Source organism: Anabrus simplex, chromosome 4 (genome assembly GCF_040414725.1).
Source record: "Anabrus simplex isolate iqAnaSimp1 chromosome 4, ASM4041472v1, whole genome shotgun sequence".
NCBI lineage: Eukaryota > Metazoa > Arthropoda > Insecta > Orthoptera > Tettigoniidae > Anabrus > Anabrus simplex.
This window is the reverse complement of record NC_090268.1, coordinates 232,519,418-232,534,313: the sequence shown is the minus strand read 5'-3', so window position 1 is coordinate 232,534,313 and position 14,896 is coordinate 232,519,418. Positions and strand designations below refer to the sequence as shown.

Sequence of the window (14,896 nt, the reverse complement as noted above, 5' to 3'; positions counted from 1 at the left end):
CATGTCTAGAATATTTTTCCCCTCTAGCTGGTTCCATCACTTTCTAATTCAGCTGAACATGCGTTTCATGAAGGTGATAAGTTGACAGAAAATGTAAAACTGGAATATAGTGCCCTTTTTTTTTTTTTTTTAACTTCAGGTGTCCAAATTGCTATTCTGTACATGGGTTGATAAGTAAGTTTTGTATGGCCGGTTCAGTTCATGATGTGCAATGAAGTGGTAGGCTTAAGGGCTAGAAAAACTTGATCAGCTTTCAGATGTATAGTTGTGGAGTCCTACAAAATCAACGCAAGAGTTAACACTTGAATCTGGAATTTCTAAATGGACAGCGAATCAAGTTGTGAGAAAAGAACTTCAATTGTACCCCAATAAAATAACTTTGGTTCAAGAATTAATAACAACTGATCTTATGAAAAGGTTGCTGCATTCTGAATGGTGTCAGAGATTCATAAGTTGATGTGGACTTGAAGTTTTAAATGAAACTTACTTTATGGACGATGCTAGGTTTCATCGTTACAAGTTCAAGTATGTTACCAACATAACTGCTGTTACTAGCACACTCTCCAGCATGAAACCACTGTGGAGAAACTTCCCAGATACCTACACTGTATTATATATGTAATCTTGTTCTCTCCTGAACCTGATAGTATGGAGCTTTTGAAGGCTCGGGAACTTTTTCATTTTTCTGCCTTTCTGACATCATTTCCCACCAGTTAGGAACTCTTTCTTTTCCTCTTTGCAGTGATACCACTGACCTTTGAAGCCACTTTTATCTGTAATGCTCTTCAGTGATAATTCTGCGCAGGTCTTGCAGATTTCATAGTGTGTTAGAAGGTCTGAAAGCAGCTTGTTGGAATGTTTAGTAGGGTTGATGTTGAGACTACAGAGGAAGGAGGCCACTCTAGTATGGAGATATCAGCACTGTAGAGAGAGATATTGATGGTGGTTGCATGATGAACACTAGATATGCTCCATGAAGAATTCTTTTCTGAAATGTTCACATCTGTGGCACAATGTCATCCTACCAAATCAGCATTGGAAAATAATTAAACTACTCTGAAATACACAGAGATGACATTCACATTTTATGCTAACAAATCTTAGAAAAGATTTCAAAATTTAGAAATTATTTTTGTATAAAGATATTATCTGTGGCTGGTTTAAGCTTGAAGAATTTCCATAAAGTAGAATTTTTCAGATCTTTTCTTGTGGTTTTAAAACAAACATAACATACTGAACTTTTTCAACAGTTTGTGACTTTAGGTGCCATAGTTAAAAGATTTTTATTTAATGAATAATATAATCAAATATATTTTTGGAGAAAATTGTAATTGCAGTTTTTCATGTGTTTTCTTTATTGCTGTAAGAAATGTTTATGTAGTTATGAAGTACTGTGAAATGATTATGATCATACTTTGAATAACAGTAACATTATGTAACATGGCAGGGGTGGTAAAAAACACACAACACTGCTGTTGTTAAATTCTATTACTGAGATTTATTAATTACTACTAATTGCTTACACACTACACACGCACACCAGGACTTCAACTTATACTACACAGTACACACAATTACACCAGTTTGTGCTCTCTCTCTTTCTCTGCTCTTACGACTCAGTCACACTAGTTGTTCACTCTATTGCTTACAAACTAAATCACATTACATACTGTTCCACTACTATCAGTTATTCTGCAGTTATTCTCACTGTATGCTATCATAGCCACTTAGTTCATAGACCACAAATGACACAGCCGCGTAGTACTGTATGGCGTACACTATCCGTACACTCACAACAGCTGGACAAGAGAGACTACTCCTCGTGATAGACAGAACTGAACTCATTGAATTCAACTTCACACACAGCACTGACAGCACTCAGCCATCAATGTCCACTGACTACCCAGTGCTCCACAGCAACACTCCTCAATATCTCTCACTCAGCAGCACAAACTCTCTGACTGAACTCAGCTCTGGACTTGCCTGGCGTGCCTTAAATAGGGAGGTCAGTGGTTCCAGAACAGTCCAGAAGATGGATATGCCCCAGAACACTCTTGGCCCCCCCAAACATCTTGAGGTATCCAGCAGTAACTAGAGGCATCCATGCAGATGTCAGAGAGTCTGGCCTTGCACTCCTCACTCCATTCTGACTGGTCGATTGCTCGGTGAGTGGCCAGTGTCACTAAATTGGTGACATCACATGCGACCGCAGCCAGGCTAACTTGCTTCTCCCAAGGTCTTACAATAAAACGGCGGACATCGTCACACTTGCTTATCCATGTACTGCTCTCCTCCAGAAATTATTTTTGCTGCTTTAGGTACCTATATATGCCACAATAGGTTTTTGTGTGATTGTTATTTTGTAAAAAAAAAGGCTTTTAAAAATTATTTTTCTTCCCATCAGGTGTGTCTTGGGTTGAAATGCACAAGCTGGCAAATCGTGTAATGCTGCAGGAACTTGCTGATAATGGAATTCTTTGTGGTGATGTAGACGATATGCTTGAGGTGGGTTAAGTTTTCATCTGTTAATATATATACCTTGTATTTCTAAGGAGCTAGTCTGAATAATCCAGTCTGTTTACAGGCTGGGCTTGGTGCTGTCTTTCAGCCTCATGGCTTGGGCCACCTCATGGGACTGGATGTACACGATGTGGGAGGTTACTTGCCAGGAACCCCACAGCGTCCACAAGAGGCCGGAGTCAACAAGCTTCGCACTGCCCGTGTCTTGGAACAAGGCATGGTCCTCACAATTGAGCCAGGCTGCTACTTTATTGATGCTGTAAGTTTTCGTGAATTAACATTGACCCTGCTTTAAAATATTGGATATGGTTGTGGTATATCTCCTGCAACTACATCTTGTATGTTTATAACAATAGCTGATAAACAGCTGATGTACTACATTTTTTAAAACTAGGCTAAGTTTTTACTCAGAATGGTAATCTCTGAAACTGTTAACAGATTTACGCGAGACAATGTGTACCCTCTGTACAACCAACAAAACAAGTCAGCCACACAAGAGACGAGGGGACATCTCAATAAACTACATTCTGCAAACCAGAAGCAACAAATTTCCGTTATCCAACATTAAGTTTGAGCGGTCCCCATTATATCAGCATATACAACAAGTGGCAGCAAACCCAACTTGTAACAAAAACCAACAAACAATCACTCTGACAACGTTTATCAATCACGCCAACAAACGGATTCAGAGATTGATGCCGGAATTGGTACTTCAATAATAATGATAATAACATCAAAAACTTCAACTTCCAGTATTCAAACTTTTACAATTAGGGACATACCCTCAACAGAGGGCTGTTATAAATGTCACTTAAACATCAATAAGTAGCAAAATAAACACTGTTAAATGGAATTTTTAAGAAGACAACAGTTCTATATCTTGATAGTAAACAAAATCATGAAGTTTTTAACCAGATTCTCTACTTGATCACAATGTAATTTAGGTTTTTTATGTAAATGTTCAAACATGAATGAAGTTTTAACTAGTGGACAATCAGACCAAGTATAAGAACATGACAAGATTGTCAACATTTTACAATTGAAGAACTTTTTAATGAGTTTCTAATAATTGCCTGTACTATGGTTAAGCAGTTATCTTCGGAGTTTTTATAATCAAATAAGCAATTTTTAAATAGTCAAATGAAAACAATAAAATGGACCTTTTAATCACAACCCTTTACATCCTTTATAATCTAGGAAGTACACAGGCCTTTAACACATAGTTAGGATCCTAATTAGAAATTATTTTGAGGTGTGAGATATTGGCTGATGATGCCCAATATATGGGGCAAAACATGTCCCAATTAGGATGTTAATAGGAAGGTATAAGTCCTAATATAAGAAATATTGTATTGTATTGAATAGGTGGATTTGTTTAATAAACATATGTGATATTTTAACATTTATATGATATTCAATATGGATCAAAAATGAGATTTATTACTTGCAATAAGCGGTATGTTTCGAGCTGTCAGCTGGTGTGGAATGACATTAGTAGACGAATAAGTTTGAGTGGTGTCTTTAAAAGTAGGAAAGATCACAATATGAAGATAAAGTTGGAATTCAAGAGGACAAATTGGGGAAAATATTCATTTATAGGAAAGGGGAGTTAGGAATTGGAATACCGGTAACTTACCACGGGAGATGTTCAATAAATTTCCAATTTCTTTGCAATCATTTAAGAAAAAGCTAGGAAAACAACAGATAGGGAATCTGCCACCTGGGTGACTGCCCTAAATGCAGATCAGTAGTGATTGATTGAACATTATATAAAATTCAGGATGGGTTTGTAAATATTATGTTGAACTTAAGAATTTATTTTTTGATTTCTTTTATATATATATCATGTTACAGTATACTGTGGTACTTTCTTCTCTCTTATAATAATTTTATGGCAATATTTCTCTGTGATGTGCAAATATTATGTGAATTCAACTTAAGAGATCCCTGTACTCACCCATGACCTCTTGTTACCTGATGGTTACACAACTTTTTCTTGTTCTTCTCCTGTTAAATAAAATGGAACAGTGACAAACTTTTTATTATATATTAATAATTTTCTTTAAGCTCCTGGATCAAGCTTTGGCTAACCCAAACCAAGCTCGCTTCCTGGTGCCTGAGGCAATTGAACGTTTCCGCGGTTTTGGTGGTGTGCGTATTGAAGATGATGTCCTGGTCACGGAAACAGGTGTGGAGAATCTAACTCGAGTCCCACGCACGTAAGTATTATTCAATAACTTTGTATCAGAGCTGCCGACTACTGCAGAGTTCATACTTGATAATAAATTATTACTAATTTGTATATTGCTTCATTACAAGACAAGAAATATTGTGGAAAACAAAAACAACTGAAGTGTTTGAATATTTTCTTGTCTTAAATTTGTTTCCTTTTTGTTAAATGCTGCAAAATGTTGAACTCTTCATTTCTGATTAGGCAAAGTGTGATGACTTGGAAAGGCAAATTTTTAAAAATTATCATCCTATTGGATCCAGTATTGATTGTAACTGAGGATGAAAAACTTGACGTCTGTATATGTTATAATATAAAGTCCTTGGTTGGTAGGGGGGTGGGGGGTGCATGTGTGTGTGTGTTTTTTTTTATCTTGAGAACTACCAAAGGATTTTTTTTGTGGTTTGCACTGTTGTTTAGAGCATTTATTGAGGAAGGTTTAGGTGTATGAAATAAAAAATGAACCTATGACAAAAAGGGGTTGAGTAATGGTGATTTGAGTGAAGGAAGTCAAAGAAGTAATAGCTATCTGAGTGATTACTTTACACTGCCTAAACCATTAACGACAGACCAAAATTATGTGTGGAAGAATTGTTGAGCATCAAAAGCTCTACAGAAATGTCCTGGATGGTACATCTCTTTCAATAAAGATAGCCTTCAATAAAGTTTGTTGTAAAAAATCAATAAATTTGAAATTACATTAATTATCAAAATAAACTGTTTATTCACTCAATAATCTTATTAAGATAAAAATACCCTCTTCAATATGTAATTTTCACGAATGCTGTAGAAGTTATTGTCCTTTTAGTGATTTAAATATTACATAGAGAGAAAGGACCGAGCTAACAGACAGGAGGTGACAAGGGCCTTGAAGAAACTTTGCACTGAGCTACATACATATATCAAGAAGAAAACAACTAATGTTGTCTAATGAGGTCGATCATGATATATTCAAAATCACCCACATGGGTCGCTAGTAAATTAAATGTAAAAAAAAGTTTAAATACAAGATGTTTAGTCAAGTATTATAAGGTTTCTTGTGTGTTGGTGATTAGTCTGATTTATAGGGAGTTTTCATTACTCTTAGGATTTGGTATAATGCATTTCAAGAAGCAGTCTGCTTACACTCCAAGAAGAATTTCTTAAAATGCTGTTATTATACGTAAAGCATGTCACATAGCAGTTTTGATGACGTTATCTACGTAAATGTCCAAAAGTAAAGCAACAAATGGAAATCCTTTCTTCTCATGATTTTTTAACACAAAATAGGATCAGGTGTCATGTATAAATGAAGCAAACACTGTTGATTTGATGGAACCCCTATTGTCTGCTTTGCTGCAAAATGCATCCACTGTCACCAACGCCAGGACATGGGTTACTTATGTGATCACCTCTGGCAGTAATACAGTTCCAGCAATGACATGGCATGCTGTGAATAATGTCATCAATCTCATTTTGCAGCATCAATGCCTATTCTTCCTGAACAGCAACTCTTAACTCCTGGAGAGTGCTTGGTGTAGTTTGACTCCTGAGAGCATTCCACATGTCCCCTGTTGGGTTATAGTCTGGGGGAGCAAGCAGACCAATCCATGTGAGCAATATCTTCAGTTTACAAGAAGACATCAGCCAGCTGCTTTGTATGATGGCGAGTATTATCCACCATCAGTACGAAAAATGAGCCCACAGCACCTCTAAACAAACGAACACGAGGTGCTGAGTTCTCGTCATGATACTTCATGTCCATCAGACCTTGCTGGTTTACCAAGACAGTTTCATGGATAGGTGTTTGAATGGTTATCCCAATGCCTCCCCATACCATCATTGATCCACCTGCATATTGGTCCCTTCCCACAATGTTTGAGGGTCAAAACCACGTTCCAGGTTCTTGCCAGATGCGAATTTGTTGTCAGTCATTCTGAAGTTCCAAATTAGGCCTCATCTGTAATCAGAATGACCCTCTGTTTGGCTGTCCAGGTGACATATTGTTGACTCCACTCTAGATGAATTCTTCTGTGCACATGCATCAGGGGTATACGTACAGTGAGTCACCGATTGTAAAGCCTCTCTGCCTAAGCCTTCTGTACACCACTTGCTTTGATACAACTATCGCTGTGGCTGCTGTGAGGTGAGATGCAAGCTGACCTGCAGTCCTAAAGTTGTACTGTCTCCTCCTTATGGCCAAATAAAGGTCCTCTCTTTCGGATGTCGCTCTTGGTCAACCTTGCCCAGGCAAATGTACTTTAACCCAGGAGAGGCCGCGTGATGTTTCATAACACGAAAGAGCTCACGCCACTGGCGTAGCCAGGGGGGGGGGGCCCAGGGGGGCCGGGCCCCCCCACAAAAATATTTCCTGAAACTAGAGCGTGGATTAGCCATTGTTTTACGTACGGTACGAACAACTTAAAATCGTACGCCGAAATGTTAAATTAACGTAGCAACAAGAATCTATTAGAAGGGCTCAATAGGGACATACATAATTCTCCATATTTGTACTACTTGAATGCAAGGAAGACACTTAGGATTGTGATGCGCGAGGATATTTTCCTGTAGAGGCCTCAGTATTGGGAATGAAACCGTGTATTAACAAATGTCAAGACATGAAGAAAGGGCCAGTTAGCAAGGGATTACTCAGTAGGGGGCCGGAACGTGACCACCGAGATAACGGGGGCCACGTCCAGAAACAGCTGCAAGCTTACAACATCGTGTCAGCTTTTGCAGATCGGTTCCAGGAAACAACAATGTCCTAGGGATCCTTGGGTTGTACCGTGGTTGAGAGGTGTGCTGTATTTGAGTTGCAGCGTTGGGAAGACTGTGACAGGATTGTGATCTGCACGTTAGTTCCTCATTTTGTGCCATATAAGTAACATTTTTTGAAGAAGGGACCGTTTTGTCACTGAAAAGCCAACACTATGTGCATCCTCGGTAAGTTATGATTTTTTTTAAAAATTCTTACAGTGCCAAGACAATCGCGGATGCGTGCCTAAGTTCGATAGGTAGGCCTATATACTTTGTCAAATGCCCGGGGACTGATTGGAACCTCAAATGGCACCATCAAAAGTGCGGGTAAATACTTTATAATTGGCGGGCATGATAACTCAGTTCCAATGCTTCTATCTTCTCATCAGGACGTCCCAGGCTTGAATCGCAGTCGATACATGAAACACGTTTAAAATGGGAAGTCACGTTCTATTGATACGGATTCTACTTAAAAACTAGATCCCGTCCCTTACCTTTCCTTATACTTTTGAGTCAGAACCGCATCATTTATGGTGGTTAATTTTGAGTATCCAACCATTCTTCGGACTTACCTTGTACCTTAAATGGTGAGTGGATGCAGTGGCGTACCCACAAAATAATTTCAGTGGGTGGGGTGTAAGTCCAGGCCAGTAGTGTGGATACAACTTTCCCTTGGAAGGGGTTGTGAAAAGATTTTTTATTTTTTATTTAGAATTTGCTTTACGTCGCACCGTAGGTCTTCAATGGCGACGATGGGAAAGGAACGGGCTGAGAGTGGGAAGAAGCAGCCGTGGCCTTAATTAAGGCACAGCCCCAGCATTTGCCTGGTGTGAAAATGGGAAACCACAGAAAACCATATTTAGGGCTGCCGACAGAGGTGTTTGAACCCACTATCTCCCGGATGCAAGCACACAGCTGTGCGCCCCTAACTGCACGGCCAACTCGCCCGGTGAATATGAAAAGAAAGCCGGTGCTACCGAGTGCGGTGACGGATCTTCAGTAGATATTGTTGGTTTTGATTGTTACCATGTACAATCATAGCTTTTGTACTTTTAACATAAACCGGCTGCATTATTGATAATATCGTTCTTCGTTTGTGAGGAAGTAGAATCTTCATTTAATTTGTCTTCTTAAAAAAAAAAAAAAAAAAGGAACCACTTTGGTACTACACCCCGTGAAGGTGACTACCTTCCAGGCCGTATATATTTCGATTACGAGAGACTCAAGGAAAACTCTACTGCACCCAAAAACAAGGCTGTATCCTCCCCATCCCATGCCTTTCTTAACTCTGTCAGTGCCGGGAATCGAATGCAGGATGTCTTAAGTCAAATTCGAAAATAAGGAGACCTAAAAGTACCAGCCGGCCCCACAGTGTACGGGTAGCGTGCCTGCCTCTTACCGGAGGCCCCGGGTTCTATTCCCAGCCAGGTCAGGGACTTTTACCTGGATCTGAGGGCTGGTTCGAGGTACACTCAGCCCACGTGTTTATAATTGAGGAGCTATCTGACGGTGAGATGGCGGCCCCGGTCTAGAAAGCTAGGAATAACAGCGGAGAGGATTCGTTGTGCTGACCACACAACACCTCGTAATCTGCAGGCCTCCGGGCTGAACAGCCGTCGCTTGGTAGGCGATGGCGCTTCGAGGCTGTTACGTCATGGAGTTTAATTTGGAAAAGTGAACAGAGAAGGAAGCGACACCCCTGCAAGGTTCCTTAGCTTCCAGCTAGTTCTTCTGTCCGGCCTCGTGCGTTTAGGACAGTAAGAAAACGTACGCCTTAATAAATGTTCCTCATAAAACCTTTGTAAAAATACTAGCTGCATCTATTTATAACAATAATCACAAACGCCTCATTTTCATGTGGCTCAGTTGGTTGAGTCGCTGTCCTTCTGTGTCTGAGTTCGCAGGTTCAAATCCCGGATTGGATCGGTAACCCTTAAAACGGTGTTGAAATGGCCACAGCTCAGTGTCGTTGATTTCTGGCACGTTAATAAAAATTATAGATACGAATATTAGCGTCACGAAACTCTAACTTTATACTACTATATTCTGTATCCCAGACTTGCGTGGAAAAGTAATTAACAATTTACTTTACGTCACACAGACACAGATAGGTCTTATGGCGACGTCGGGATAGGAAATGCCTAGGAGTGGGAAGGAAGCGGCCGTGGCCTTAATTAAGGTACGGCCCCAGCATTTGCTTGGTGTGAAAATGGGGAAACCACGGGAAAACATTTTCAGGGCTGCCGACAGTGGGGTTCGAATCCACTATCTCCCGGATGCAAGCTCACAGCTGCGTGGCCCTAACCGCGTTGGAAACTAACAGGACAAGGTAAACCCTACATAGCATTTGTTGTAAATTGTAGTTTTCTTTACCAACTAACAAAATATCTATACCCATACGCTTTACATTATTTATTTATTTATTTATTTATTTATTTATTTATTTATTTATTTATTTATTTATTTATTTATTTATTTATTTATTTATTTATTTGTTTATTAGTGCCTTCAGTACAGTGGCGAAGTTAGGGCTCCAGGCCCTCTTGTACACTTAACCACACACTAATCAAAATCTTAAATAAAATACTGAGATTCTTAAAATAGTTAAAACTACATAAGAATTTAAAATAAATTTAAATAAATTACTTACTAAATATTCGGTGGTGGGGTCATGTGAGCCGAATGGAGGAGGATAGGTTACCTAGGAGAATAATGGACTCTGCTATGGAGGGTAAAAGAAGAAGAGGTAGACCAAGACGACGATGGTTAGACTCGGTTTCTAACGATTTAAAGATAAGAGGTATAGAACTAAATGAGGCCACAACACTAGTTGCAAATCGAGGATTGTGGCGACGTTTAGTAAATTCACGGAGGCTTGTAGACTGAACGCCGAAAGGCATAACAGTCTATAATGATAATGTATGTATGTATGTAAATTAATATTAGAACTAATTAATATTAAAAACTCTTAAACATGGCTATTCCTCAGGAACGCACACATTCATATTTCAACCATTCAGTCAGCTGTCCTCAGCAGGTAGTCTCGGCAGGTGACCTTAAATCGTGATTTTAAAAAGCTAGTTTCTCTGACCTGAACTGGCAGGGAATTCCATAATCTGGCGACAGTCACCACAAATGATCTAATAATTTTATTTGTGCGGTGCAGTGGAATAGAAAGAATGGATCTAGAACGTGTATTAATGTTGTGAAATACCGGGCGAGTTGGCCGTGTGCGTAGAGGCGCGCGGCTGTGAGCTTGCATCCGGGAGATAGTAGGTTCGAATCCCACTATCGGCAGCCCTGAAAATGGTTTTCCGTGGTTTCCCATTTTCACACCAGGCAAATGCTGGGGCTGTACCTTAATTAAGGCCACGGCCGCTTCCTTCCAACTCCTAAGCCTTTCCTATCCCATCGTCGCCATAAGACCTATCTGTGTCGGTGCGACGTAAAGCCCCTAGCAAAAAAAAAAAAAAAAATGTTGTGAAATGATGATAAAAAGACGAATTTAGAAGAAATATACATTGGCTGACTTTCAGCTACCACTCTGATCACCATCGTTAAAGTGTGCAGCTGCCGACGTTTTTCAGACATCAGCCATGAGACAGCCTGATAGTATGGGGTGATATGAAAATCGTACGGTACTCGATATTGTAAATAAATCGCAGGCAGGAATTCAGTGCTCGTTGAAGTTTAAGTGTTTCTTCTCTCGTCATGTCAACTAAAACAACGTCACAATAATCAAGAATAGGGAGAATGAGTGTCTGTATTAGTTTGGCCTGTAGCTCAAATGGAAATGCATTCCTCTGTCGTTTAAGAGGGTGAAGTACTCCAAAAATCTTTTTATGTATTTCTTTCGTTTGATCAGACCAATCAACTGTTACATTCATCATTACGCCGGGATTTTTAACCGTTTTACTGTAGGGAATAATGTTACCATTCAGTACGATAGGCGGGATTGCGACATTGTTTGAGAAGCTCAGTAATTTTCGTGATACAATTATAATTGTCTGAGTTTTTTTGCAGTTTAGTATAAGAGAGCTTCGTTGTGCATATACACTGAGTCGTCGGAGGTCCATGTTAATATCTTGTCTTGCAGTGTCGATATAGCCTATTTAAAGATCGTCAGCACAGAGGTCATGTGTGTTATTTCCTGTCACAGATGGTATGTCATTGATATAAATACAGAAACTTAGGGGCCGTAGAATACTGCCCTGTGGGGCAACACTAAGTTTCATTTTCCATTTAGGGGCCTTGTCGTTTACTGTTACATGCTGTTGACGGTTACTCATAATGTTATGTATAAAAGTAATAGGAATATCATATACACCTGTAGTCTTTGATTTAATCGAGTACAAAGCCTTTTAACCTGATTTTCTGTGACACTGTGAAATGTGAATGGCGGATTGGCTGGAGGGGAGGGCGGTGAGTCGGTGCAGTTAATTTGGGTAGGTTGAATATTTATTCTACTAAAGTAATCGTTCAGTTCGTCAAGTGGAATGTCAGGAGTTGTCTATCTCTGTTGATGTTTTCCTATTCCCAGAGCTCTGAGTTGGTCCCATGCGTGATTAGAATTTAAGTTGTTAGCTGAAATCCGAAAATATATGCATTTTTTAAATTTCTGATTAACTGCTTTGTGCGATTTCTTAAGATGCGATTAGATTCGAAGTCTGTGTCATCTAGGGTTTGTTTATAATGTCGAAATAACGAGTCACGGTGGGCCATCATTCTCTTGCCTTCATCATCTAGCCATGGACAAGAAGGACGAGAAACCTGTATTCGACGCGCGTGTGTGTTTGTGTGTGTATCTTTGCCGCATTATTTGTATAAAATGTCACTTCTTTATTGCTTACCACATGACCATTATTATTATAACATTACCGTATTTGTTCTAAACCAGAATATTGCATCCTTACTCAAAATGTTTATTCTTGCATTCATTTCACTTCTACGCGGAATATATGAAATGCTGCAGTTATGTTGGGATGGGAGTAACGGAGGTAGCCGGGGGACGGGGTTGTCGTCCAAGGAGTCCAGACACCCCAGGAGTTTTAACGAAAGTTCTTTTATTGAGCATTTTATATATAATGTGCATTAATATTAGCTTCCGGAGTCCGACTCCTTGGCTGAATTATCAGTGTTGAGGCCTTCGGTTCAGACGGTTCCGGGTTCGATTCCCGGCTGGGTCGGGGATTTTAATCGCGTCTGAATAATTCTTCTGGCTTGGGACTGGGTGTTTGTCCCAACATATTCATATTCAGACAACATACTACATTACCAACCACCAAATAAACACACAACACTTATTACATCCCTCTATATGGGGTTGGCGTCGGAAAGGACATCCGGCCGTAAAACAGGGCCAAATCCACATGTGCGACACATTTCGCACCCGCGACCCCACAGATGTGGGAAAAGTGGGGAAGAAGAAGAAGGAAATTACTATTAGCTTCCGGAATCCGCACGAATCCACTACTCTTACTTGGATCCAAGGACACTCATTTCCTTTTTCGGTATTCTACACCACCTAAACTATGGAAGTTTGGACACCTATCAAAATAAAATTCTGGATGAATGGGCCCCCCCCAAACTGAAATCCTGGCTACGCTACTGGCTCACGCAGAACTTTTCCCTGTGTGGGTATGGGCTCACGATAGATAATGTTGCGTTTGAGGTGTGCGTTATTTATTTGGCTATAAGTAAAATAACACTTTTTTGTGCAATAGGTGTAATACTCAGCTTCATCTGCACATGCGTTAAGATACAGTATGCAGATTGTTTGTGCATGATCTAAACAGAAAACATTTCACCATATTTGCTGTTATAAACATCTCATATTCTATCATTATAGGCTACACTACATAAACTGGGTCGCTATTAGAATATATCAAGTCTCTTAACTAAAGCAAACAACTTTTCGATGTTCATTCTTTAAAGTCATTTTCAAAATGTATTGCTTACAACTACATCTTGTACCTAACCAGGGACCTTGTATTTCGAAACAGCTTGATTCCAGTCTCTCTGCATTCCATATATCTGAAAATCATACAGCTTATAAAAAAATATTATATTACAATATAAAAGCAATAAAAGCTGATTTCGCTTACCACATGATTTAGTAGTCTTTTTATAAGTCCATTTCATCATTGTTGTCACATGCAGTGCATTCTATAAACGACTGTGTTGAGTGTTCCGGGCATACAAACTGTACCAGTTGGTACACCCCGACCCCGCAAGTTTAACTTGTGTGCCTAAAATAATCCCCTACAGGAGAAACTCCGAACTTTAAAATCTGTATTAAATCAATGGTTCCTTGGAAGATGTCACTACGGTAAATTTTGAAGTGTTCTGAACTGTGTCTATTTCGATTCGTGTTTGTTTGCTCTGTAGCAAGAGGTGTGGACATTCTCTTCCAGATGTCACTACCAAAAAAAAACTATGACTGTGCACCCTGGTGCGAAGTGAACGAACTGTTTTGAAGAAATTTTGTATCCCTAAGTTTGTTCTTTGTTAAATTTCTTTCTTTCATTTTTTGGGTTGGCAATATTGATCTCTTCTTCCGCCAGTTTTGAATTCTACCAATCACTAATTTTCTAAAATAATTTTCAGCCAATCATGTATATCTTCTCCAATGTTGTATGTAACTATTGCGTCCACCAATAAACAGAGTGGGTGTGGCGTTTTTCTTTCATGAGAGGTCTCGAAGTTTCCTTGTGGGTATAAAACTGCTGATTGTCATGGCTCGGCGCCACTTCATCGACATCTTGCTTAGTGTGTGATTATGTAGCAGGGGACGGGAAGCACCTCTTTCTTCGGGCAACAGTTCATCACCAAGGTAATGGCCGTTTAATAACTTTTCTTTCTAGCTCAGCAGTTTAACCCACAGGGCGGGTTCGAAACTTTTCTCATGTAACCTACCTTGTAAAATGTAATATCTTTGTAAAACTCTATATCTTTAACCGCAAATTGGGATAGGGAGTGCTTAACCCTCTTGAGCTCCCACTCATATTGTTTTAAGGTGAGTACGTTTTCATAACCAACTTTCTTCTCTTCTTAAGGTAATAAAAAGTTTTCTTCTACGAGTCACCTCTCTAGTATGGGATTAGCCCCTGTGTAACCGGCTGAGTGCCACCTAGGTTTTAAGAAGTTTCAGGTAGGAGTGCAAGCTACGCCTCCAGCCAATTTGGTATTTTAGGGCCATGTAATTAACCTGTTCTTTTCTGATAAGGCCCAGTAGATTGGGTACATGATAGCCCTGTATAAATTTGTAAGTTGTGCCCGAGAGCAAGTGATGGTGAAAGTTGAGGTTGCCTTAAATAGGCGTGAGTAACTGAGAGCCTGTTAGTTCTCTCCGAATTGGATTTTTTGAGTGCCTCTAGAAGGCCTGAAGGTGTTTGTTGGGAGCAAGTGCTC

At 39.6% G+C, this 14,896-nt stretch overlaps 1 protein-coding gene across 1 annotated transcript in view; it reads left to right on the top strand.

Moving 5' to 3' along the window:
* Nucleotides 1–14,896, top strand: part of Dip-C (dipeptidase C) — a 1,401,195-nt gene that overhangs the window by 1,374,360 nt on the left and 11,939 nt on the right. The window contains exons 9-11 of the mRNA XM_068227217.1: nucleotides 2,405–2,505; nucleotides 2,585–2,779; nucleotides 4,588–4,739. Coding sequence (XP_068083318.1) covers nucleotides 2,405–2,505; nucleotides 2,585–2,779; nucleotides 4,588–4,739 — 448 coding nt within the window. The remainder of the gene's footprint in view (nucleotides 1–2,404; nucleotides 2,506–2,584; nucleotides 2,780–4,587; nucleotides 4,740–14,896) is intronic.